The sequence below is a fragment of the Oncorhynchus nerka genome, linkage group LG25, assembly GCF_034236695.1.
Source record: "Oncorhynchus nerka isolate Pitt River linkage group LG25, Oner_Uvic_2.0, whole genome shotgun sequence".
Classification (NCBI taxonomy): domain Eukaryota; kingdom Metazoa; phylum Chordata; class Actinopteri; order Salmoniformes; family Salmonidae; genus Oncorhynchus; species Oncorhynchus nerka.
Window position 1 is genome coordinate 49,689,264 of NC_088420.1, and position 27,797 is coordinate 49,717,060.

The window sequence follows — 27,797 nt, forward strand, 5'->3', positions numbered from 1 at the left end:
CCTTTATTTTCCTACTGTGTTATTGACTTGTTAATTGTTTACTCCATGTGTAACTCTGTGTTGTCTGTTCACACTGCTATGCTTTATCTTGGCCAGGTCGCAGTTGCAAATGAGAACTTGTTCTCAACTAGCCTACCTGGTTAAATAAAGGTGAAAAAATATATATATATATATATTTTTAAAAATTTAGTCTGTTTCTGACCATTTGAGCAGACACATGCACAATTGTGGCCTGCTGGAGGTCATTTTGCAGGGCTCTGGCAGTGCTCCTCCTTGCACAAAGGCGGAGGTAGCGGTCCTGCTGCTGGGTTGTTGCCCTCCTCCACGTCTCCTGGTGTACTGGCCTGTCTCCTGGTAGCGCCTCCATGCTCTGGACACTACACTGACAGACACAGTAAACCTTCTTCCCACAGCTCGCATTGATGTGCCATCCTGGATGAGCTGCACTACCTGAGCCACTTGTGTGGGTTGTAGACTCCGTCTCATGCGACCACTAGAGTGAAAGCACCGCCAGCATTCAAAAGTGACCAAAACATTATTTTAAAAGTCCACGTTACCGCAAAAAGTAATTTAACCTCACAAATCCCAGCCGTCCTCTCTTCAGTCAGCTGTTTCCTGCATTTCTACACATTTCTCCATGAAGCCGAGAGACATATGAGGTTTTTATGCAAATTTTCTACAATTCCATCAATTTTGCCATGCGGTGTTCTTTCGCTCAAACAAAATAAATACAGCTAAAAATGGACTGTTTTCTGAATTTTCTATTCTCTGACTAGATCTAATTTAGGTGATTGTTAGTTCTCAAAGATTATACTAATATAAAATATATAAGTCCATTATCTTTGACTTACCCCCCCCCAAAAAAAAAACATTTAATTTTTGCACACCTACTCACTCAAGGGTTTTTCTTTATTTTTACTATTTTCTATATTGTAGAATACTAGTGAAGACATCAAAACTATGAAATAGAACAATTGTTAAACAGTAGCCACTTTGCATTCTCTCAAATCAGCTTCACCTGGAATGCTTTCCCAACAGTCTTGAAGGAGTTCCCACATATGCTGAGCACTTGTTGGCTGCTTTTCCTTTACTCTATGGTCCAACTCATCCCAAACCATCTCAATTGGGTTGAGAGGGGGATTGTGGAGGTCAGGGCATCTGATGCAGCACTCCACCACTCTCCTTCTTGGTCAAATAGCCCTTACACAGCCTGGAGGTGTGTGTTGGGTCACTGTCCTGATGAAAAACAAATGATAGTCCCACTAAGCCAAAACCAGATGGGATGGTGCATCGCTGCAGAATAATGTGGTAGCCATGCTGGTTAAGTGTGCCTTGAATTCTAAACAAATCCCCAACAGCGTCACCAGCAAAGCACCCCAAAACCATCACACCTCCTCCATGCTTCATGGTGGGACTCACACATGCAGAGATCATCCGTTCACCTACTCTGCGTCTCACAAAGACACAGCGCTTGGAACCAAATTTATCAAATTTGGACACATCAGACCAAAGGACAGATTTCCACCGGTCTAATGTACATTAAATCGTGTTTCTTGGCCGAAGCAAGTCTCTTCTTCTTATTGGTGTCCTTTAGCAGTGGTTTCTTTGCAGCAATTTGACCATGAAGGCCTCCTCTGAACAGTTGATGTTGAGATGTGTCTGTTACTTGAACTCTGTGAAGCATTTATTTGGGCTACAATTTCTGAGGCTGGTAATTCTAATGGACTTATCCCCTGCAGCAGAGGTAACTCTGGGTCTTCCTTTCCTGTGGCAGAAAGAGCCAGTTTCATCATGAGCCAGTTTCATCATAGTGCTTGATGGCTTTTGCAACTGCACTTTAAGAAGTTCTTGAAATTTTCCAGATTGACTGACCTTTGTCTTAAAGTAATGATGGACTGTTGTTTCTCTTAACATATTTGAGCTGTTCTTTCCATAATACGGACTTGGTATTTTACCAAATAGGGCTATATTCCGTATACCACCTTGTAACAACACAATAATTGGCTCAAACGCATTGAGGAAAAAAAATCCATAAATTAACTTTGAACAGTTCAGAGATCAGTTCTAACCAGGCCTTTGCATTACACAAAACTGAAACAAAAGATAACTGTATAGGCCTATTCTTACTGTTAATACTGAAACAATTTTGACATGAAATTCTGCAAATAGAAACTGACCCGTTCTGTCTGTATGCTGGTCCATGTTGTTGTTGTTCTGCACCACCCTCATAGGGGGCACCACCATGGTTCTCACTGGGAGCTTGCTGGGCTCGTTCTCGGGGTCCATGCCACGCGTCGTCATACCCAGGGACTGATGGTTGTGGTTGCCTAGATAGCGGCTCTCCAGGTAGGGGCTGTGGCTCTGGCTGGAGTCCGAGGCGGGGGAACCGTCTACAGTCTCGCAGCCGCTCCCATGACCATCATCCTCAGACATGCTGAAAACAGACAAACACAATCAGTAACAGAATAACTAACAGAACAACTAAATGCACAGGCGTGCTACTGATGATCAAGACTTTGACCCCTCAGGCAAGTTATCAAAAGTTGTGCAGTTTGGCAGTACCTGTTGGGCCTCTTGCAGGGGGACGGGCTGGACTGCACCGAGGCAGAGGAGCTGGTGCTGAGGGTGCTGTCTGGGCTGCTGAGGGAGCACACCCTCTCCATGTTCAGAGAGCCCTTACAAGCCTCGCAGTCAGAGCCGCCTTTGCACCTGCAGGAAGAATCCTCCTCCCCATCCGTGTCACTGCTGATACTGATTACGCTGAGGGTGGGGCTGGGTAGGTCATCGATGACCACAGACTCTCGCTGCTGGTGGGACATATCTATCCGCTCGTCCTCCACTGCCTTACAGCAGCTCACTTCTTCACTTCTTTCCTGCTGAACCTCCACAGGCCTCTCCCGATGGGACGAATCGCCTCCTCCTGTGTTACTAACACGGTCGGACATCTTTGGAGATCGGCACATTGAGATTTGGATGTCCCTGTTGTTGTGTGAGTAGTTCATGCTCCTAATAGGTAGTAGAGTAAAAGTTGTTTATCCGTACATTGACTATTGTTTATGTAAGAACAATATGACTATGATTAAGTAGTACACTCACTTAAAGGGAAAATCCACTCAAAACTATACATTTACATTTTTTTATAGTCCCAAAACAGTAAAGTTAAAGATATTAGACTTTCAAGAAGCAAAGTGTCACCAGTCACATTATCATGATGATGCAAAATCAATCATTTATCAAGCCAGAAACAATGAACTCGGGTCAATTCAACAGCATTGATTTGCCATGGACACTATCTAACTGGAACATAGAGGAGAAGCATTGGGCGGAAGAAGGAAATCTCACCTGTTCTGACTGGTCTGGTTCCTCTTGTTGGCGTGCGGCTGTGGCCACACCACATGTGCAATACCAATGTTGATTGGTTGTGGACCGGATATGGTCATTTGGTTGGTTAGAATAGGCTGTATCATGTTGGTGTAATGATTGCTGTGTTGCTGTACTTTCCTTTAAAAAGGCAAAACAACAACATTATATACGTTTTATCTCCACAGTACAAAGAAAGAGGAAAGTGACATACGTGTTAAAAATGTAATTTCTTCAATGGTGAACTAACTCACCCCCAGTCACTGAGCCTCTGTGGGCCAGCCACATTATCAGAAGCCATAGAGGAGGTAGGAGGAGCCACTTGCTGCCAGGCTGGTACCAGGATTTGCTGGCCTCTACTTGGCCACGGTTGCTGCAAAGAACCAAGACAGGAATCATTAGCACGCCATAAACCTTTAAGATGCGGTAAGGGAAGCGTCAAACTCCCGAACCGCCTCACTTGAAAGTGTTACCTCCGACTAGCATGAGTCAAGGACCTCAACTAAGTACAGTGTGGCATCTGACCCCTGTATACAAATATCTCCAATGTGAGCCAGTCTCACCTGTGCCATAACTCCAGGTCGCATCTGCAAAGGCTGTATGGGAGGGGCTTGGTTCACCATTGGTATCGTGCTCTCCATCCGAACTGCATATCCTGACTGGTTTGGGTTACCTACAAAAACAACAAGCATAGCCTAGTATTGGATTTGAACTTTGATCGACAAGGCCACTGTAAATCCAGCATTAATGTTGTATCTCTCATGAAATGACTCGACTGTGTGCTAATTTGAGGCGCTCCATACCTTGCATGGTTGGGGGGCAAAGGATGAGGGCTGGCTGAAAGGAGTCGTTACACCCAAACTGACCATTTCCAGTCTGCAGCATCCCAGGATGCATCACAGAGGGAGCAGACTGTGTCAAAGCCTGCATGGGGGGGGGGGGGGGGTTAAGTTTAATCAACCTTTCTTTTCATTATTTACTTCAGGCACTGAAGTGAGAGAGACAGCAGTACCATTATAGGTAAATATTAATAGCAATTAATAGCAATTCAATAGCACCAATAATCCTGTAGGTGGCAATATTGGTTAAATAAGAAGTCTATTTACCCCAACCATAAATGTAACAGATTTCCAGTTTACATCCATTCAGGCCATACATTAAGCTTCTTGTAATTGTGATGAATAGATTACCTGGGAGTGAACCGATCCCATTTTATTGAAGGCCATTGGCAGTCCAGCTGAGTTGTTTGAGGGTCTGTGGAATGGTGCTTTGTTGCGGTTGAGTGTATCGTAAGTGTTGGGACGTGATTGACAGGCATCCATGATGTGGAAACACGATTGAACACTGGAGAAAAGGGAGGAGAACGGGTGAGATGGACGATCGGGCAGAGCGCATTCATGGAACATTGCAGCCTACTTCTGATCAGTGTCCATCTGTAATCAGTTTGTAGTTAATTTCTTGGTAGAGCATGGAAGAGCTTTTGTTGGGTTTGTTATGTTATTGTTTAGCCCTAGGTTAGACTTACTGATTGCTGTGGGGGAAGTCTAGAAGGTGCTGCATGGTGACAAAGGGATGGTTGAGGGCATCTGAGGGAGCAAGCCTCTTCTCAGCATCAATCAGCAACATGGTCTTCAGCAGGCCCACAAACTCCATCCGGTCTGCCTTCTCTGCCAGCGAGTCACTGCCATCCATATTCAGCACCAGATTCACCTGGCAGCAAAACAAAACCAACATCTTTAGCTACTATGTATCAAAATACACAGGTATTCACTTGTCACACTACTGTATCATATGGTCGTTTTCACACATCATAATTTACTTGTACGCAAATTCGTACTTTGAATGATGTGATTATCTGACACATTTAAGCAAATGTACTCACATGTGCTATGTCATCCAGACTGCTAAAAATGTACTTCCTGGCCTCTTTGGATTTCATCCCCGTCTCAGTCTCATGCTCCTCTGTCGTCTGCAGAAACAGAAAATGTGAGGAGTCTTCAATTGTGAACATGCATTCTCTAGAATTCTACCTAGTGTACTCAGAACTGGGTCTGTTGATGGTTTATGACAGGGGTCGGCAACAGGCGTTTCGGTTTTTAGTCCGTGAGTGATTTATTTTTTGCACAAAAACCTGAAAAATAAAATCACCAGCTCAGCAAAAAAATAAACTAATAATAATAATAATAATAATTCAGGAAATCTGTTCCAAGTATTCCCACAAATAAAATAGATATGTGATCGTGTCTCAATGTAATCAAATACAATAGATTTTTGGCTTAGTTGTGGCCCGTTTGCAGTAGTCAAAATTATTACAATTATGTTCCGGCCACCCTACCATCTGCTATGACAAATCATCGGCTTAATCAATGGCTGGCGAAGTTGCTGGATATTGGCGGGAACTGGAACACGCTGTTGTACACGCTCAATGGATGGCATGTCGTGAGTATGCAGGCCATGGAAGAACGGACATTTTCAGCTTCCAGGAATTGTGTACAGATCATTACGACACGGGGCCGTGCATTTTAATGCTGAAACATGAGGTGATGGCGGCGGATGAATGGCATGACGATGGGCCTCAGGATCTTGTCAAGGTATCTCTACATTCAAATTGCCATTGAAAAAATGCAATTGTGTTTGTGTTCCGTAGTTTATGCCTGCCCATACCATAAGAGTGCCCCATGGTGGCGGTGGGGTTAACATTGACATGAGCAAACACTCGCCCACACCATGCCATACATGGTCTGCGATTGTGAGGCCAGTTGGACGTACTGCCAAATTCTCTAAAACGACATTGGAGGCAGCTTATGGTAGAGAAATGAACATTCAACCTTCTAGCAACAGCTCTAATGGACATTCCTGCAGTCAGCATGCCAATTGCATGCTCCCTCAAAACTTTGTGGCATTGTGTTGTGTGACAAAACTGCACATTTTATAGTGGCCTTTTATTGTCCCCAGCACAAGGTGCACCAGTGTAATGATCATGCTGCTTAATCAGCTTCTTGATAACATTGACACTGTCAGGTGGATGGATTATCTTTTCAAAAGGAGAAATGCTCACTAACAGGGATGTAAACAAATTTGTGCACAACATTTGAGAGAAATGTTAAGGAACATTTCTGGGACCTTTTATTTCAGCTCAGGAAACATGGGACTAACATTTCACATGTTGATGTTTATATATTTTTGTTCAGTGTAGTTGCCTAGCCCTGGTCTAGGATGCCCATGTTCAGGAATCAGAGAGTGTCAATGTTACCTTCAGTCTCCAGGAAGCATAAGGCGAGTCGGACTCTTTGCAGAAGAAGCGGGACGTCTTGGTCCCCGCGTTTAGCAGTTGCTCCCCCGGCAACACTTGTGTCTGAGATATGTAGCGAATCTGTGTAGGAGAAAGACAGAGGAAGACAATATGATTGCAGCGTTTACATCATATTCCTGCTTGTTGAACCTACTAATATACAGAGCCTTCAGAAAGTATTCATACCCCTTGACTTATTCCACATTTTGTTGTGTTACAGCCTGATTATATTGATTTTCTCACCCATCTATACACAAATATAATGACAAAGTGAACACATTTTTATTTTAACTAATTTATTGAAAATGAAACTAAATGAAAATATAATCTCATTTATACAAATATTCACACCACTTTGCTATGAACTTCCAAAATGAGCTCAGGTGCATCCAATTTCCTTTGATCATGCTCTGCCTAGAGCTGGCCGTCCGACCAAACCGGCAAGAAGGACCTTGGTCAGGGAGGTGTCCCGAGAACCCAATGACAGAAGTACAGAGTATCTTGGCTGAGATGAAAGCTCTACTACACTATACCAATCTGGGTTTTATGAGAGAGCGGACAGATATCATAATGTAAAAGATCCTGTGGTCTGATGAGAAACTTTACCCTCCATGTCTGGAGAAAACCAGGCAAAGCTCATCACCCATTTAACGCCATCCTTACCATGAAGCATAGTGGCAGCTTTCAGTGAGGGACAGAGTCTGGTAAGGATAGAGGGAACAACGAATGGAGCCAAATCCTTGAGAACCTGTATCAAAAAGTGCAAATAACCTTGGAAATGTAAATCTTCACCCCAGTCTAACAGGACAATGACCGCAAACATACAGCCAAAGCCATGTTGGAAATTGCTTCAGAACAAGAATGTGAAAATCCTTGAGTGGCCCAGCTAAAGCCCAGACTGGAATCGAAGTGAAAACCTATGGTAAGACTTGAAGATGGCTGTTCACCACTGCTACCAATCTAACTTAACAAAGCTAGAGAAAATCTACAAGGAAGAATGGGAGAAAATCCCCCAAATCCAGATGTGTAAAGCTGACACAGACATACCGAAGTCGACTGAAAGCTGTAATCGCGGCCAAAGATGCTTCTACAAAATATTGACTCACGGGTGCGAATACATATATAAATGAGATATTTCTCTAATAAATTTGACAACACTTCTAAAAACATGTTTTCACTTTGTCATTATGGGGCATTGTGTGTAGAAGGATGAAAAAAAAATATTTAATCAAATTTGAATTTAGGCTGTATGTGGAATAAGTCAAGGGGTACGAATACATCTACAAAGGAATCACCAACATTAAGGATAATGGACAAACATGTCAACTTAAATGACTAACACCAGATGTAAAGTATGTAGAAAAGATAATGGACCTATATTTTCAAATAAGATCATCTTTGAGAACTAACAATCACCAAAATAAAAGCTAGACAGAGAATCAAAAATCCCCCCCAAAAATGTGTATTGTTTTTTTGTCATTGAATAGGGCCCCCATTGATTTTGTTATGTTGAAGTCAGTCAGATAGCATAAGCCATGGCAAGATGTGTGGAACTGCAGGAAATTTACATTTGTTACTGCAGTCAACAGGAGGGCCTCTAAAAATGGTGGTCGGCGACCGCACCATTGGCCACGCCCAGCCACGCCAACCACCCAAAACTCCATTTTGATCTTGAAAAAACCCTGATGGCACTACACAGATATTCATCAAAACAAACTACACGATAGTATTTTAATGCAGGACGTAAATAGAGCTGACCACTGCAATGCTATTGATGGCATGCAATGACTGGACCGCCAAGTGTGGTCATGGAGTTGTGAGGTTTGTGAGAGAGGTGTCGAGGAGAACTTCCCATTAGCAGCATTCCGTCACCCCCACGTCGGGAGCCTGACACAGGCACACGGCTATCCCAGCCCTACCAAACATACCCGCAGGACAAAGACACTTAAGCCAAACAGGGTGTTTCGGTCTCTACTAATCCAAGCTAATCAAAAAGGTTACATGTAGGTCTTCCAAACGGAGTAAATAGACACATGTCATACACTTGTAAAATATAATTCCAGTAGGAATATCGGTTACTCTTCTATTATAGTACTGCTGCTAATCCCTTGCTACTTTGCCAGGCCAATATGCTGAGAGCCACCTGACATGCCCAGGACAGATGTAATGTGCTCCAAAATTGCCATGGAAACCTTTCCAATCCCACAAAGTGGAGGTAGGGTGACCTAGATAGATGCAAAAAAAAAAAAAAAATCACCTTACAAAAAGACATGTTGCTCATCTGGTAACATGGCAAAAACAATAATGAAGATATCTACTTCTTTATTATTCAAACAACGTCATTGCTGCCCATGAGTTCATTACTAAAATTGTTTTTAAAAACAGCAATAGACGGGACTAGATTTTGACACTTGCTCTCCTGTGGGAGCAGTAACACTGACAGTATGACAAATACAAGTTAGCATCTGTCCCTGACAGTAAAGCCAGTTAGGCCTATTTCTCAGAAAGGGTACGTCATATCTACCCTCTTCCAGCCAAAACACTGTGCCTTAGAGCTGCTAAAACTACAAGACCAGGCATGTGTTAGGACAGGAGGCAGGGGTTTTTCCTCACTCTGCAAAGCTGCCGCTGTATCTCTCAATACAGCCAGGAGACCGGCGAGATTAACTGGCTCTGTTTAAGGCTTGATGATTTGGATGTTATAGAGATTCAAATTGGGTTGCCACAACGCTGCACAAACACAGTGAGAGCAATGAAGTGAGAACCTGCTGATGGTGCAGGCTTGGGGTCGAAGTGTGTGTGGTGTGTCTAGCATTAGGCTTATAAATACATTTTGCTGTGTGGCATGGAACTGGACCCAGCGCTGGCGCGGTGCAGCAGTCAGGGGGGCTCATGGTCAGCAAAGCACTACTGCCTGGTCGTGGTCCAAATGACCACTAGACCCAAGAATGACAGCCCTACACCAGCACACCACAGAGCTTTCCCATGATCTCCCCTTTAAGCTGGGGGACTCAGTCCCAATCACTTAGTTACTGGCCTAAGGGAAATAATCAAAGATGACACAGCCAATTTCCTGTTCCATTAATGTCCAGATGAGACATTTTGTATTCGTATGCTTCACTGCTTAGAGAGCACCAACAAAATAAGACAGGGTTTCAATAAGAAAACAAACGAAAAGTGGAGGCTTTAACCATCACATTTAGATTCAAAATGCACCAGCACACCGGCATCAGGGGCGGTTACACTGCTCCACTGGTCTGTGTGTGGCCAGTCTTCACTGAGATGTCAGTCCTGTCAGTATCGCTCTCTTCCCTTGACAGTCTGCTAGCTTTGGAGATGTCAGGCAGGTGCTTTGATTTACCTGGTCATACTCCAGTGCTCCTGGGTAGAGGGGCCAGCCCAGAAAGAGCTCAGCGATGACACAGCCCAGGGACCACATGTCGATGGCCTCACAGAATGGGAGACCCAGGATGATCTCTGGAGCCCTGTATATAGGGAATACAAAACAGGAACGAGTTTAGTGGGGAGCACTTTCAACAACCATTGTTACACACATACACAACAGGCATTGGATTTGTTATACTCATGGGAGGGCAGGGAACTCAAGATGAGATCTTAACTAACATGATTTATTGTGGGAACTCATGTATGAAGACCATGAGGTCACACAAACACATTAGGTACTGTGTATATTGAACTCGTGTTAGTTCTTCACAAATACTGAGACAGAGCACACACGCACACAAAACAAATGTTTAATCAAGCCGAGAGTGACGCTCGTGGACTGACGGCCATCAAGCAATTTTGTTGGCATTACCACAAGGTTCCACTTCCATAAAAAATTAAGGCCAATCAATCAGTTACCATTTTAAAACCAAGGCGGAGCACAGCGGCTGCCTTGACAGATGCAACACCCTAATGCGACCATTATAGTGTGACACACAAGGTAACCTGTGACATCATCACTCGGTTTTGATATCCTGCTGGCAGGAAACGTCTGTCGATGGATAAATGCTGAAACAAATTCAGCGAGAGAAGGTGTGACCAAAAAAAACAGGCTCTTAGTTCTACGGAAAGGGCAGATACCTAGTCAGTTGTTCAACTGAACGTATTCAACTGAAATGTGTCTTCCACATTTAACCCAACCCCTCAGAGAAGTGCATGCAAAATGGGAGGTTATATCCAGTAGTGGTGGGCGGGTAAAATAACTGGAGAAGTTGTTCGCTCTACAACAGGTTAGTTCTTATGCCTTGCCACCATGATACAGTGCATTCGGAAAGTATTCAGACCGTAACTTTGTCCACATTGTTACGTTACAGCTTTATTCTAAAATGGATTAAAACATGTCAATCTACACACAATACCCCATAATGACAAAGCCAAAACAGTTTTTTTAGAAATCGTTGCCAATGTATAAAAAATGTCAAACAAATACCTTATTTATATAAGAATTCAGACCCTTTGCTATGAGACTCTAAATTCAGTTCAGGTGCATGCTGTTTCCATTGATCATCCTTGAGATGTTTCTACAACTTGGAGTCCACCTGTGGTAGATTCAATTGATTGGACATGATTTTGAAAGGGACCCAACTGTCTATAAAAAAATCCCACAATTGACAGTGCATGTCAGAGCAAAAATCAAGCAATGAGGTTGAAGGAATTGTCCGTAGAGCTCTGAGACAGGATTGTGTCGAGGCACAGATCTCGGGAAGGGTACCAAAACATTTCTGCAGCATTGAAGGTCCCCAAGAACACGGTGGCCTCCATCATTCCTAAATGGAAGTTTGGAACCACGAAGTCTCTTCCTAGAGCTGGCTGCCCGGCCAAACTAAGCAGTCGGGGGAGAAGGGACTTGGTCAGGGAGGTGACCAAGAACCCAATTGTCACTGACAGAGCTCCAGAGTTCCTCTGTGGAAATGGGAGAACCTTCCAGAAGGACAACCATCTCTGCAGCACTCCACCAAAACAGGCCTTCATGGTAGTGGTCACACGAAAGCCACACATCAGTAAAAAGGCACATGACAGCCCGCTATGAGTTTGCCAAAAGGCACCTCAAGGAAACCAGATTATCTGGACTGATGAAACCAAGATTGAACTCTTTGGCCTGAATACCAAGCATCATGTCTGAAGGAAAACTGGCACCGTTCATCACCTGGCCAATACCATCCCTAAGGTGAAGCATTGTGGTGGTAGCATCATGCTCTGGGATGTTTTTCAGCTTCAGGGACTGGGAGACTAGTCAGGGTCAAGGCAAAGATTAACGGAGCAAAGTACAGAGAGATCCTTGATGAAAAAAAAAACAACCCTAAGCACACAGTCAAAACAACACAGGAGTGGCTTCAGTACAAGTCTCTGAATGTCCTTGAGTGACCCAGCCAGAGCCCTTGAAAGGATCTGCAGAGTATAATGGAAACTACCCAAATACAGGTGTGTCAAGCTTGCAGCGTCATATCCAAGAAAACTTGAGGCTATAAAATCACTGCCAAAGGTGCTTCAACATTGGACTGAGTAAAGGCTCTGAATACTTATGCAAATGTGATTTCAATTTCTCATTTTTATACATTTGCAATAATTTCTAAATTATGGGTTAGTGTGTGTAGATTGATGAGGGGGCAAAAAACGATTTGAATCCATTTTATAAGGCTGTAACGTAACATTTTGAAAAAGTCAAGGTGTCTGAATACTGTCCGAATGCACTGTGTGTATAGGCCTAAAGCAGAGACAATAACCTGTGTTTCATCACAAAACCAGAGAGCAATACGTCAGGTGACGGTCCACATAGCATTTTTACATGTATCGAACAGTTACATGACCTACAGCAGGATCAAGCAAGTTAATGTTTCCGACATTTTCAGACTCTAAATCAACGGTTGTTTATTAACCACGGAGAGTTACTGCAAGTCTAAAAGAAAACAGGAGCTGCCTCCACTATTCCAGCACCATTTCAACATCAACTAACTTATGCTTAGTCTAATATAGTGACAACTAAAAAGATATCAAAAACTATTAAGTCCAAGCTAAATATGAAGTAGCTGTCCATGGTGCTGGTGTGCACGTGAGTAAAAAAAACACGTACTCACACCCTACTTGTAGAGAAATGCAAATGACATCCTCCCCTCCTTCATGTTGACGAAAAGGTCTGACTGTCATACAGTACACGCTTTTAGTTCATTGTCCTAGGTTACCTGGCTAAAATGCTTGCTCGTTAGCCTAACTTCCTTTCATGGACAACGATGCGCCAGGCCAGCTAGTTGACACTAGCCGGCCTAACTTCCTTTCATGGACAACGATGCGCCAGGCCAGCTAGTTGACACTAGCCTACTACATATTGAACTTCGATCCTCTCAGGCCAGGGGCACAACGTATGAATTTATGGTTAGCATCGCCGTTATAAGCATTGGCCAGTGTGGAGATGTAAGTAAAACCACAAATCCAAATCTCCATGCATGGCTTATTTTAGGTAAGGGACAATTTTAGCTGGCCAGCCACTGGAGGTCAACGAAACAAAGAGATGCAACAATTCAAGTGTTTCTATAAATTACATTCTGTTTTTGATGTGATTGGTGTGAAGCCAAATCCAAACTGGCTTCCGTTAACACTAGATTTGTTGTGCTAGCATCATTCACAGTTTAGCTCAAAGCTGGTTGGCTATTATTTTTATGAAACAGAGACAACATTTTATCTTTCATGTTCTTTTTTTAATAGGTAAACTTTTTGGCATCCATGAGTACACGCCTCTGGTTATATAGTCTATCATATTGTGCAGCAGAGACCCATAAAACTTCAGTTCAGATACAGACAAATAGGCCATCTGTAATTATTTCAGGCAAGAAAGAATGAACTACTTTCTCAAAACCTATTTTGGACATCTGAAGAGTGGGCATGGCTATGAGACGTCTGAAAAAGAGAATATCAACAGTGCAATCTTATATTGTGACCATGGGCACCCTCTCTTACATCAGCAGTTAATTCTGTGCCCTGATGACAGCATGGCTTAGCACACCCAGCATACAGGAAGAGGAGATGCAGAGTTACTCTATTTCCAGCCCTGGACAACACTGGCAACAGCTGAGGGGGATCATGTACACCCACAGGGAGACAGACGGTCAGTGTTCACCTCAGGCAACATTGTGAATAAGAGATAACCAGACATAGTATAAAACCTTAGCTATCTGGGAAAGTAACACCTGTTATAAAAGGCCTTTCTCTAACAGGAAGATCAGGACAGTTCATGTTTTTCTACCCTGTGCTGGAAGGGGAAGCAACAATTAACTATTTCCTGTCATTCCTAAAAAGAGCAGAAAGTTAGAGTTATGTGAAGCAAAGAAAGGACAAGGGACATTGAGAAACGCAGAACATTTCAACGTCAGTATCCGTCGCATAAAGTGGAAATTAGGTCCGAGTGCTATCCTGAGCAGAGATAGTCTTCCCCTTTTTTTGCAAAACATTGGCAAAGGAATGGATTAGAGTGGTGGGTGTGTTATTTAAAACATATAATTTTTAAACTCCTGTACATGGTGTGCTTACGGCTAAGTTCAGAAGAGTCTGTTATATCATATTACAAAATGTCCCGTTAGAGATAAAGACTAGCCTATATAACACCAGCATGAACTAATATAGATAACATGCAAGTAACTGATTAATCCAGGCTGGAGCAGGAAGTTCATCCCCAGAGAACGTGTTTCCTAGGCTACTGTGACTGAGGATCTGACCGCCTGGTCAACAAGGCCTGGGTATCCGCCTCCCTGTGGTCCAGGGGAATTCTGCACAGTGCAGCTGTTCTGGGGAAAACACATGTCTTCCACAAGCCCAGGAGCAGGGAATATCTAACCATGGCCCTAACTAAACTCAATCTACTAAAATAAACACTACATGTGTCAGGGGAATGCCGATTAGGGGGAGCTGTGAGGGGGTTTCCTCAACCTGTCAGCACAGCTGGGTGCAGGCGAAGACAATCTCTTGGAGCGACATTGGCTCTCCATTCCTACATCAGTTTATTCTAGTTCAGACGGTTCTCACGTTGTGTCTAGAGACATACAGCTCTACATACAGCTCTCCTGCCACGGTTCTCAACCTGCTGGGCTAAAAATACTCTGCCTCATGGGGAGCATAGCTAGAAATCTCCACAGCTGATAAACACAGCCATGTGTTCTTTGGAAAAACTTGGAGAATGTTTAAATGTAGTACATCAACCTTCCATTGAGATGCCTTAACAGAGGTCAAGGATAAATGACCGAACTTACCCCATTACCCAAGCAGCAAGAACAAGGACAGAAGCGCTCTGATGCAAATACAGGTAACAGCCAAAATAAAAGGAAACACCAACATAAAATGTCTGAATAGGGCGTTGGACCACCACGAGCCAGAACAGCTTCAATGCACCTTGGCATAGATTCTGCAAGTGTCTGGAACTCTATTGGAGAAATGAGACACCATTCCTCCACGAGAAATTCCATTATTTGGTGTTTTGATGGTGGTGGAAAAAACTGCTCTCTCTGTTGCTGCTCCAGAATCTCCCATAAGTGTTCAATTGGGTAGAGATCTGGTGACTGACGAACATGGCATAGTTGACATGTTCATCAAACCATTCAGTGACCTCGTGCCCTATCGATGGGGGCATTGTCATTCTATGGGGACATAGCCAAGGTCGCCATATTTACACAACCCTAAGCATGATGTTAGTTAATTGCTTAATTAATTCTGGAACCACACCTGTATCCCTCATTTACTCAAGTGTTTCCATTTTGCCTATACTCTTACAGCAGAACAGGGTATGCATTTTACAGCCCTTCAAATTCACAGAAAGTCAGAAATTCCTCCATACAGATACCACAGGAACAAGAAAGACTAGTTTAACAAAATGTTTTGTTAAGACCTAATGTTGGATATTTAGAAAGAGGAGATACGATCAAGTTCATTTAAGCTAGTGCGTTCTTTGTGTTGTGGCTGAAGTGTGCGTGAGTGAGTGACAACCTGTGAATATACATATCGGACCATTTGTGTCGCGCTCACACCCAGCAGGGAAAGCATACCGCTCATAACTGAACTCCGGCAGTGTGATAAAGGCTGCAGCCACAGCCTGCCTTTCCAGAAGCTGCCCGTACAATGCACACACCATATTTGATGGAACACAGCACTTTGTGGAGCCTCGTGGGGGTGGGGCAACCATTTCCAGAATTAAAATACACTGGACCATTCACATGAGAGCTGCCTTATCTGGGTAAAAACAGACCAAACTGACATAGCTAGAATACTGTGATGCCAAAAGAGCATTTGGAATAGCAGCTAAGAATGTAGATTAGATTACACAGGGAAGGAAGATATTAGCTTCTAGCCAACAGCCACACACAAAAACAAAATGGGCATAATTTACTTTACTCAACAGCCATTAAATATCTTCCATGTCTGATTGGGTGATTAAACAAACGGAGTAGAGCCTCTGCACCAGCAGATAACTGCTCTCCAACTCGAGAAGGCCCATCTGCAGTCTGTCGACACAGGACATTGACTGACTTTATTAGGGACTCATCAGCAGCATCAGCCCAGACATGGCCAGATGACCCTCCTTTAATGTGCCAATTAAGAAACAGGTCTTCATCAAGCAGCCACAGGCCATTGTGTTCCTGACCATTTCTACTTTAATGATGTGTACCGCCAAGGGCATGTTTCTCTGATCAAAACAGCAGCCCTGGCTGATCTGACCACACGACCTTCTCTACTGTGGGATTGGATAACCATTGAAGCTTCTATCTTCGACTTAGTGAGATTGTAAAACAGTGGTAGGCTGGGCCGTAAACTGCTTTTCACTATATGCACCAGTATTGATGCACAGATCGGTTTGGATTTCTATTTTACCTTACATAAATGGTATTTGTCAATGTTTCGTATGTTAAATAGAAATGTAATTTTGATGAAAGTAAAACAATTCTGGCAATCGTCCATTCTTACTGCCAGTAAGAGACTGCTAACAGTCAAGAACTGCCAATTTGCTGAGAAGCATCCAGCAGCACATTATGCATGCTGACGCCGCCTGGTCTGCGAACCTCCAAATTGTATTTTTGCATCTCAGATGGTATGTGTGCATGCAAAAGGTAGAAGTTTGTTGGTCGCGTGTATCGCACGAGTCAGTAGCTTTGTTACAGGGCATCAGTATGCAACGCACACACCAACTATTGGTGGCAGTAACGCACCATCCTCTCTGGCACCATTAAACCTGTCTGAGCTCGTCTGTCTCACGTGTGTCCTGAGACGGTATCTGCTGCAGCCAGACCCTATTGAATTTGCTAGCAAGAGCTTTGGATATGCATGTACATGTACTTTTGCACCATGAATAGTGCCTGTGAAGCAGCGCTGGCGCTGAAGGTACTTTTGGAATGTGCACACGTGCCAAAAGCACATTTTAAAATCGGCACAATGCCCCTTGTGGCGAAAGTAAGAACTGCCATTGAATCCACTGAAAATACATGGTCAATAACGATGTTGTTTCCATTAGAGGTCGACCGATTGGCCAATTAATTAGGGCCGTATCTAAGTATCTTACTGAGCGGTGGTAGGCAGAAGCAGGCGCGTAAACATTCATTCAAACAGCACTTTTGTGCGTTTTGACAGCAGCTCTTTGTTGTGCGTCAAGCATTGCGCTGTTTATGACTTCAAGCTTATCAACTCCTGAGATGAGGCTTGTGTAACGAAGTGAAATGGCTAGCTAGTTAGCGCGCGCTAATTGTCGTTGTGTTGCTGGTTCGAGCCCAGGGAGGAGCGAGGAGAGGGACAGAAGCTATACTGTTACACTGGCAATATTAAAGTGCCTATTAGAACATCTAATAGTTAAAGGTTAATGAAATACAAATGGTATAGAGGGAAATAGTCCTATAATAACAACTACAACCTAAAACTTCTTACCTGGGAATATTGAAGACTCATGTTAAAAGGAACCACCAGCATTCATGTTCTCATGTTCTGAGCAAGGAACTGAAACGTTAGCTTTCTTACATAACACATGTTGCACTTTTACTTTCTTCTCCAACACTTTGTTTTTGCATTATTTAAACCAAATTGTTAGTTTAAATAATGTTTCATTATTTACCTGAGGCTAAATTTATTTTATTGATGCAGTATATTAAGTTAAAATAAGTGTTCATTCAGTATTGTTGTAATTGTCATTATTACAAATAAATCTTGATAAAATTAAAATGAATAAATAAAAATAGGCCGATTAAGCTGTATCGGCTTTTTTGGTCCTCCAATAAAATCGGTATCGGCGTTGAAAATTCATAATCGGTCAACCTCTAGTTTCCATCCACCGTAAAGTTATAACATATATAAAAAATATAAAAATCGACAGTTGTGGTGGAAACAGGAAGTACAATTTAATAAATGCCGAAAGATACTGTTATTTGTTAATTTGACATGGTGGGATCTTTGTGTAAAAAAAAAATTATGAAAGAACTGGCGGTGGAAAAGCCTTTACAGGCTGACTATACTGATCGAGTGCGCAAGTGTTGCAAAATAAATTTAGAAATCTATATTATTGAATTATTGCGCCAACAAGCATCTGCGCTGCCAAGGGCTAAAATAGAAGTCAGTTCTATTTGTGAAACAGATAGCACTGCAAGTCCTGCCTCTCCCATCTCCTCATTGGTTTATAGAAGCAGGTTCCCATGTGCCACCTCCTCATTGGTTATACCCACATGGGTGACTGAATGCACCTAATTAATGAAAGTTGCCAATCGCAATATAAAGTCAAGAGAAGAAAAGGCCTAGGAGGAGGAGAGATGACTAGAAACGATTAGGTTGACCGTTGTATGGATTCATTGTCGGAGTAGCGGACCTTGTGCATTTCAGGTAAAATAACTCGATGTTTATATCCCAGGACAAATTAGCTAGCTAAATTGCCATAAATGTTTAATGCCTTTCGACCTGCCCCCAAATTAATGTGAGTTTGTTTTGATATTTTAACCTGCGTGTCGTGAACGCTTTTGGTGTGGGGGGACAAAATAAGTTTATGCACGATGGCGCACGCGAGCAGCCGGTTTGGGTTCCGTGTTAGGCGCAAATATTAATATAATAACCATGATATGGAAGTAACCTTGGAGTCAAACGATGACATGGTGTATGGTCCTTCTACGACTCGGGGAAACCATGCAGTTTATTAGGCTCCAGATTAAATAAGTGATGAACTTCACAGGGTGGTGAATGTGAACGTTATGAACTTGATGCTCCTTTCCAGTAAATGTTGAGGGTTTTATTCTGGTGACATTATGATCAATGCTCGACTCCCGTTTGACAAATACATACATTCTTGCACTTACAGAGGGGCAAAAAAGTATTTAGTCAGCCACCAATTGTGCAAGTTCTCCCACTTAAAATGATGAGGCCTATAATTTTCATCATAGGTACACTTCAACTATGACAGACAAAATGAGAAGGAAAAAAAAAATCCAGAAAAATCACATTGTAGGATTTGTATGAATTTATTTGCAAATTATGGTGGAAAATAAGTATTTTTTACTTTTTTGCCCCACTGTGTGTGTGTGTGTGTGTGTATAATTTCACATGCTGTTGTGCAAATGGAATAGACAACAGGTGGAAATTATAGGCAATTAGCAAGACACCCCCAATAAAGGAGTGGTTCTGCAGGTGGTGACCACAGACCACTTCTCAGTTCCTATGCTTCCTGGCTGATGTTTTGGTCACTTTTGAATGCTGGCGGTGCTTTCACTCTAGTGGTAGCATGAGACGGAGTCTACAACCAACACAAGTGGCTCAGGTAGTGCAGCTCATCCAGGATGGGACATCAATGCGAGCTGTGGCAAGAAGGTTTGCTGTGTCTGTCAGCGTAGTGTCCAGAGCATGGAGGCGCTACCAGGAGACAGGCCAGTACATCAGGAGACGTGGAGGAGGCCGTAGGAGGGCAACAACCCAGCAGCAGGACCGCTACCTCCGCCTTTGTGCAAGGAGGAGCAGGAGGAACACTGCCAGAGCTTTGCAAAATTACCTCCAGCAGGCCACAAATGTGCATGTGTCTGCTCAACTGGTCAGAAACAGACTCCATGAGGGTGGTATGAGGGCCCGAGGTCCACAGGTGGGGGTTGTGCTTACAGCCCAACACCGTGCAGGACGTTTGGCATTTGCCAGAGAACCACAAGATTGGCAAATTCGCCACTGGCGCCCTGTGCTCTTCACAGATGAAAGCAGGTTCACACTGAGCACATGTGACAGAGTCTGGAGACGCCGTGGAGAACGTTCTGCTGCCTGCAACATCCTCCAGCATGACCGGTTTGGCGGTGGGTCAGTCATGGTGTGAGGTGGCATTTCTTTGGGGGGGGCCGCACAGCCCTCCATGTGCTCGCCAGAGGTAGCCTGACTGCCATTAGGTACCGAGATGAGATCCTCAGACCCCTTGTGAGACCATATGCTGGTGCGGTTGGCCCTGGGTTCCTCCTAATGAAAGACCTCATGTGGCTGGAGTGTGTCAGCAGTTCCTGCAAGAGGAAGGCATTGATGCTATGGACTGGCCAGCCCGTTCCCCAGACCTGAATCCAATTGAGCACATCTGGGATATCATGTCTCGCTCCATCCACCAACGCCACGTTGCACCAGACTGTCCAGGAGTTGGCGGATGCTTTAGTCCAGGTCTGGGAGGAGATCCCTCAGGAGACCATCCGCCACCTCATCAGGAGCATGCCCAGGCGTTGTAGGGAGGTCATACAGGCACGTGGAGGCCACACACACTACTGAGCCTCATTTTCACTTGTTTTAAGGACATTACATCAAAGTTGGATCAGACTGTAGTGTGGTTTTCCACTTTAATCTTGAGTGTGACTCCAAATCCAGACCTCCATGGGTTGATACATTTGATTTCCATTGATAATTTGTGTGCAATTTTGTTGTCAGCCCATTCAACTATGTAAAGAAAAAAGTATTTAATAAGATTATTTCATTCATTCAGATCTAGGATGTGTAATTTTAGTGTTGACTTTATTTTTTTGAGCAGTATATATATATATATATATATATATATATAAAATTGTATACAAAATGTAAGCAAGGTTTGAAATTATTAGGTTTTAGTCTAATTCTGTTCTGGCCCCCTGACCATCTGCTAAAGAAAAATATAAAAACTAAATTCCGGAGGGTGAATCTAGTTGATGACCCCTGATGTAGACTACCCTATCCACAGAGCCTACCAGCACCATCTGCCAGCTGTTGGTTAGAGTGCATGTGCCAAGACCAGAGTAGACACATTTGAGAAAAAACTAAAAATCAGTAGAGTGGAAACCATGGAAACACAGGATTTTTATTTGGTGAACAAAAACTTAAGTAAATAAAAATGAGTCACCTTTCCAAAGGAAGTTCATATTAGTGTGTATCCCAAACTGTTCGGACGCTACAGACAGAAGTTGGCAGATCGGCTGTACCGACTTCAGACGAGTCACAAAACGCTTGTGGGGGTCTTACGAGCAAAACAGAGGACACCATCGTGTTAATGAGACTCATCTTTCCAGAGGGGTCATAGTAGTTTGTAGGCCAAAACTTTTAAACGCTACAGAAAAGTATTTTGTTTGTCAAAGATCTACACCATGACAATTAAATCATTTTTAATCCCACCTTGTAACACAACCAAATTTGGAGAAAAAGTCAAGGGGTGTGAATACTTTCTGTAAGCATTGTGCATTTGTAGGCTATTCAAATAATTGAGATGAAATTTACATATCTTTTATTTTATTTTTTTAAATCAGGGGACAGCCATGCATAACCCGCCTTCAGTCATATTCCTAGCCTATCAAATGGAGAGCGAGCGAACGAATATAGGCAGTCTTTTTTTTCTTTCTTTTAAACAGCTAGACAAGAGTGTAAGTCACCCAACCCTAACCAGACACTGATATGGACAGGGTAAAGCAATCAAACACAGAGCAACAATATCATTACATTTTACTCATTAAGCAGATGCTCTTATCCAGAGCCTACAGGAGCAGATTGGGGTTATGTGCCTTGCTCAAGGGCATATCAACACATTTTTCCACATAGTCGACTCGGTGATTCAAACCAGTGTCCTTTCGGCTACTGGCCCAACGCTCTTAACCACTACGCTACCTGCTGCCCCATGAGGGCCAGCATGCTTACCGAGACAAATCACAAACAAAGTAGAGCAACTGCATGAAGAGCTCTATACCGAGATGCACTACTATAGTGGTAACTATTAGTAGGATTCATGGCTAGCTTCTCTACACTTTTTGGTGTAAATCTTCAGATCGGTCTTTACAGCTTAATCATCAAATGCGTAATTAAAACTGCCCTCATTCCCTGCAGGCATTTCAATACACCAAGAGTCAAGTCAATTGCCAGACCTCATCGAGAGACTGGCCCCTGGTCAGAGGAGACCAAGCCCATGGTTAAGACATCCGAGGCTTGTTACACCACAGTTCTGTGATCTGTTGAATGGGATCAGATACAACTACGCAGGTCATGGATCAGATAATATCTAACACCTTGTGATGAAAACTGCAGTTTGCCCTTAAGTTTATGAGGGCACCTTTAATATGGACAAAATAGCCTTGGGTGGAGAGAACCAGGGAATGTCTATTGAAATCAAAACAGACACTTTTAGCAGGCACCTGGGCAAGTGAAATTTGTTTTGCCTAATTTCTAAAGTTTACTAAACGCCCGGTACAGAATGTTCTGAGTTTAAGGAGGTAGTGTTCAAACACATTGTGAGCCATTCCATTCCTGGCTCTATGGAATGGGGTCCAACCTAAAATATAACAGCAGGTATATGTTAAGGCCATTCAAGTCTGCCATACGACAGAGCAGACATGAAAAATGTGCTTTATGAACCAAAGCGAAGAGGAAGAAAAACAGTGATGTTGCATAATGTTGAGGGAGGGAGTAATTCATTTTACTGTGGCAAAGGCAAATAGCTCTGGTTAACGTCAAGCAGCTTGTATTGCACCCACAGACTGATCCTGCCTAGGCTTGCATGCAAGCATTTCACAAGGCATGTACCCAAAGAGAAAAGGCCCTGAACATGTTGTTCCAGGAAGTTTATGACTTTAAAATAAAAGTACAAAACCCATCTCTCTACCCTATAGTATACTAGGCAATAAGACCAGCGCCTCCTATTCGACGCTTAACATTGGACTCCACGCAAGAAAAAACATTGTTGGATATTTTCCTAGCAAATAGAATTAGAAAGACAACTGCGGAACACTAATAGGCCTATATCACAGTTATCAGCACTAGATCAATAAGCATGACGTGGGAAATACATTGACCTGCTTGTGTACACAGAGATCCGTGTCATATCAAAAAATGGCACAGTAACATTCTACAAGTCTAAACTAAATATGACGATCAACAACGCAACCGGCTAGACGGCAAGACTGAGGCAGTATTCCTTCCTTCAAAGGCAACAGTCAGCCATAAAAGTAAGGTTCTCCCCTGAGCTGGCACAAGATAAGCTGGTTATGTGGAAAGCACACACGATCCATAAACCTCTTAAGAATCTGAACCTCCCACCCCCCCAATTTTTGCTTAAAATTACATACCAAAATCTAACTGCCTGTAGCTCAGGACATGAAGCAAGGATATGCATATTTTTAATACCATTTGAAAGGAAACACTTCGAAGTTTGTGGAAATGTGAAATTAATATAGGAGAACACATTAGATCTGATAAGAAAAACGTTTTTTTTTTTGTACCAATATCTTTGAAATGCAGGAGAAAGGCCAGTGTATTATTCCAGCCCAGGCACAATTTAGATTTTGGCCACTAGAGGGCAGCAGTGTATGATGTAAAACCGGTTTACCACCATCGCTAACATTTGACAGAGTCTCAACGAAGTTTTAGACTGATCCAATTACCCATCGCATTTCTGTAAAAAAAAAAAAAAAGTGTAAGACTTAACCAATTAGGCACATTTGGGCAACAAGGCTGTCTTTGCGTTTCAGCTCTGTTCTAACGGTCTGTAATTACCTGGCTGTGTTTTAGTGGTGCTAGCCTAACTGTTACAAAACCCCAAAGTCATGGAAATGGAATGGAGAAAAGGTCATTCACAATACAGTGAGAGAAGCATTTTATTCCAGATAGTCATTATCAAGATTTGATCTAGGAGCTGATACAAACTGTAAAACACTGATGAAAACCGGTTTACCTCCATCGCTAACATTTGACAGAGTCTTGTCGTTCTCAAACAACAAAAAGAGTGGCTGAGCAGTGATGCCACTTGTGGTAGTACTCCAAGTAGGGATGGTACAATTACAGTATAACCGATGGTTATGGATGAAGACAGTAAATAAAATACCCGCCATAAACATGGAACAGCTGACTGGAGACGTGACGGCTGGGCATTTGTGCGGTTGAGTCAGTTTCTGCTGTAACATGGACTCCACAACGTGATGAAACTTTGTTCCTCCTTGCTAAAACATGCAAGCTGTTGCGGCAAACGAGTCTTCAGTAGCCTAGGCAACGTCCCCCTGCATGCAGCAACAGCACATGCAGTCAGGAGCGGAGAAGGAGAAACGGGTCTTTAAAAGCAAAAAATGAAGGGCTCACTGCTAATGACAATTAGTGCAGAAATAACAGCATGGACATGGAAAACCGTGCATTTGACATCCCTGGGCAGTAGAGGGAAAGTCCAACCTCAGGGCAGGGCTAAACCACAAAACAAAAATAGCCTAGCGCTCAGGGAAAGTACACTAAACCCCGGTTATAGCCTGCTACTTTGAAACCTTGCATGAAGGCAAACTCTTTGGCTGTGTAACTCCCAAACTCTCTTGTCCAGAAAACCTCACACACACACACGAGCTGGTGGTTGAATTATTCAAAAGAGCACAGTGCTCCATGTATTCTGGGATAAGAACCTGGAGGGGGAACACTGCCAAACTACAGCTAGGAGGCTAAACATCACAGATAATAAAAATACAATTTAAAAATTACACCTAACCACAAAATAAAAAAATAAAACATTTCTCACAAGAGAATGATTAACTGACTAGCCTAACAATTAATAAGCCTACATTACTGGAGTCACTTCACAATGTCATATTTACAGATTACAGTAGGAACATTAGGTTTTGTATATGCAGTTGAAGTCATATGCAGTTGAAGTCAGAAGTTTACATACACCTTAGCCAAATACATTTAAACTCAGTTTCACAATTCCTGACATTTAATCCTATTAACTATTCCCTGTTTTAGGTCAGTTCGGATGTAAAGCAGAGGCACTGAGTTTGAAGGTAGGCCTTGAAATGCACACAGGTACACCTCCAATTGACATCAATTAGCCGCTTCTAAATCAGAAGCTTCTAAAGCCATGATATTGTCTGGAATTGTTCAAGCGGTTTAAAGGCACAGTCAACTTAGTGCATGTCAACTTCTGACCCACTGGAATTGTGAGAGAGTGAATTATAAGTGAAATAATCTGTTTGTAAACAATTTTTGGAAAAATGAGTTGAGTCATGCACAAAACAGATGTCCTAACCGACTTGCCAAAACTATAGTGCTAAAACAAGAAAAGCCCATCGGGCCTCAATTAACAGAATGCTAAGACAATTTGCACAAACTAATAGCAAAATCGTTAACCAAATGCTAATGTGCGAAAACTAACGTAAACAAAATTGCAAAGACAACTCGAGCTCAAAGTTAAGCATAGCTAATAGCTACCAAATGTCATTTTCAGTGAGTGTGGACATTTACAAGCAAAAGTGAATGAGATAAATTGTGAAAATGAACAAAGTTGTGATGCTGCGTTTCCTTCAGAAAAGCATGCGCGTGTACACGGAGCAGAGTGGAAAACAACAGAGAGAAGGAAAATAAATAAACTAGGTAAAAAAAAAAAAAGGTAGCTGTACAGACTACTCATCCAGAGCTCTTTGATTTATAGCAGAAAGCCATTATAAGATATCCGATAGCAAACACTCAGTAGTGAATTATATACAAGTGTAACTTTATCACCTCATATGCGCCTCACAGACTAGCTGATAGATACAGAACGCTTGGACTCACCAGCTCCCGCCGTCTCCCATTTACAAACAAACACGTGACTGGCTCAACTGTCCTGGGGAACTACAGTAGGCTTCATAATGTCAAATAATGTGACAGGTGAAATGAAGAACGCAATCTGCTTCCTCTCCTAACGTATTGCACGAGCGGACTGCAACATTAAAAAGATAGCTACAAATATTCAAATGTCGTAAAAGAAAAAACATCCAATAAACATTTGACTGTATTGAAAAACCACCCTGTGGCTTTTTCCAAATACCATTGTATACAGCATAAACAGTACACCGCCAAGCATAACCGAAAGAAGTGTTTTAAAATGTTTAGTTTGTTCTAAAAGGATGAACTTCTTACCAGTGCTCCTGATTAGGCCTAATTTTATCTGTTCTCACATCTCAATAGGTTCAACTTCATTTTCTCATAAGAATACCACACACCACATGTGGGCTGTGCTCAAGAGCACACATGCCCAAATAACATCCAAACCTGAAAAGCAGGGCAATGAAAAAACACACACAGCGGTCAAATTCCTCAAAAGGAGGCGGCCAGGTGACAGGCACATTATTCTACTTTTAAGAGAACAACCCCCCCCCCATAAAAGTTATCCTGGAATATTCAGAAAGTATAATTTAATCTATAAACTGATCCGAGATCAGCCAGAAGAGTGTGACCTTCAGGGATTTACTTTTGGCATGTTTTACTGTGGCCCCTGCCAGCAGCTTACCATCTGTAGCAGTCAGACTGCACTGTCCAACACCCAAAGGCTAGGCCTATTTCTAGGCCTATTTCTAGCAGCAGTGTATCATGCTCAGCGTCTCTTACGCACTCCTCAGCCAAACTGTAACAACAACCTCAACCCATAGTTGAAGAGAGAAAACTCAAGGCAAGAGCAAACTACACTGAACAAAAATATTAAAAAGCCGCAACATGTTAAGTGCTGGTCCAATGTTACATAAACTGAAATAAAAGGTCCCAAAGTTCCAAATGCACAAAGAAAACGTAGTTCTCGCAACTGCGCACAAATTAGTTTACATCCTTGTTAGCGAGCACTTTATCATTTGTCAACATAATCCATCCACCTGACCGGTGCGGCATATCAAGAAGCTAATTAAAGTGCATTACACAGATGCACCTTGTGCTGGGGACAATAAAAGGCCACTAAAATGTGTAGTTGTGTCACAACACAATGACACAAATGTCTCAAGTTGAGGGAACGTGTAATTAGCATGCTGACTGCAGGAATGTCCACCAGAGCTGTTGCCAGACAATTTAATGTTAATTTCTCTACCATAAACTGCCTCCAATGTCATTTTAGAGAATTTGGCCGTACGTTCAACTGGCCTCAAAACTGCAGACCACATGTAACCACGCCAACCCAGGACCTCCACATTAGGCTTTCACCACTTTCAGTATAGCTACCACACATCTACCAGATGCGGTATAATTAAATGCAGTCTCTCATAGTGCGTTCGGAAAGCATTCAGACGCATCGACTTTTCCCACTTTGTTACGTTATACATTTACATTACATTTAAGTCATTTAGCAAACGCTCTTATCCAGAGCGACTTACAAATTGGTGCATTCACCTTATGACATCCAGTGGAACAGTAGTGCATCTAAATCTTTTAAGGGGGGTGAGAGGGATTACTTTATCCTATCCTAGGTATTCCTTAAAGAGGTGGGGTTTCAGGTGTCTCCGGAAGGTGGTGATTGACTCCGCTGTCCTGGCGTCGTGAGGGAGTTTGTTCCACCATTGGGGGGCCAGAGCAGCGAACAGTTTTGACTGGGCTGAGCGGGAACTGTACTTCCTCAGTGGTAGGGAGGCGAGCAGGCCAGAGGTGGATGAACGCAGTGCCCTTGTTTGGGTGTAGGGCCTGATCAGAGCCTGGAGGTACTGAGGTGCCGTTCCCCTCACAGCTCCGTAGGCAAGCACCATGGTCTTGTAGCGGATGCGAGCTTCAACTGGAAGCCAGTGGAGAGAGCGGAGGAGCGGGGTGACGTGAGAGAACTTGGGAAGGTTGAACACCAGACGGGCTGCGGCGTTCTGGATGAGTTGTAGGGGTTTAATGGCACAGGCAGGGAGCCCAGCCAACAGCGAGTTGCAGTAATCCAGACGGGAGATGACAAGTGCCTGGATTAGGACCTGCG

At 43.0% G+C, this 27,797-nt stretch overlaps 1 protein-coding gene across 1 annotated transcript in view; it reads right to left on the reverse strand.

Moving 5' to 3' along the window:
- The window catches only part of LOC115109624 (homeodomain-interacting protein kinase 3-like), a 49,252-nt gene that overhangs the window by 6,978 nt on the left and 14,477 nt on the right, over positions 1–27,797 (reverse strand). The window contains 11 exon segments of the mRNA XM_029634779.1: positions 2,178–2,434; positions 2,563–3,006; positions 3,343–3,501; positions 3,615–3,733; positions 3,924–4,033; positions 4,164–4,284; positions 4,551–4,704; positions 4,886–5,070; positions 5,243–5,329; positions 6,614–6,733; positions 10,014–10,137. Coding sequence (XP_029490639.1) covers positions 2,178–2,434; positions 2,563–3,006; positions 3,343–3,501; positions 3,615–3,733; positions 3,924–4,033; positions 4,164–4,284; positions 4,551–4,704; positions 4,886–5,070; positions 5,243–5,329; positions 6,614–6,733; positions 10,014–10,137 — 1,880 coding nt within the window.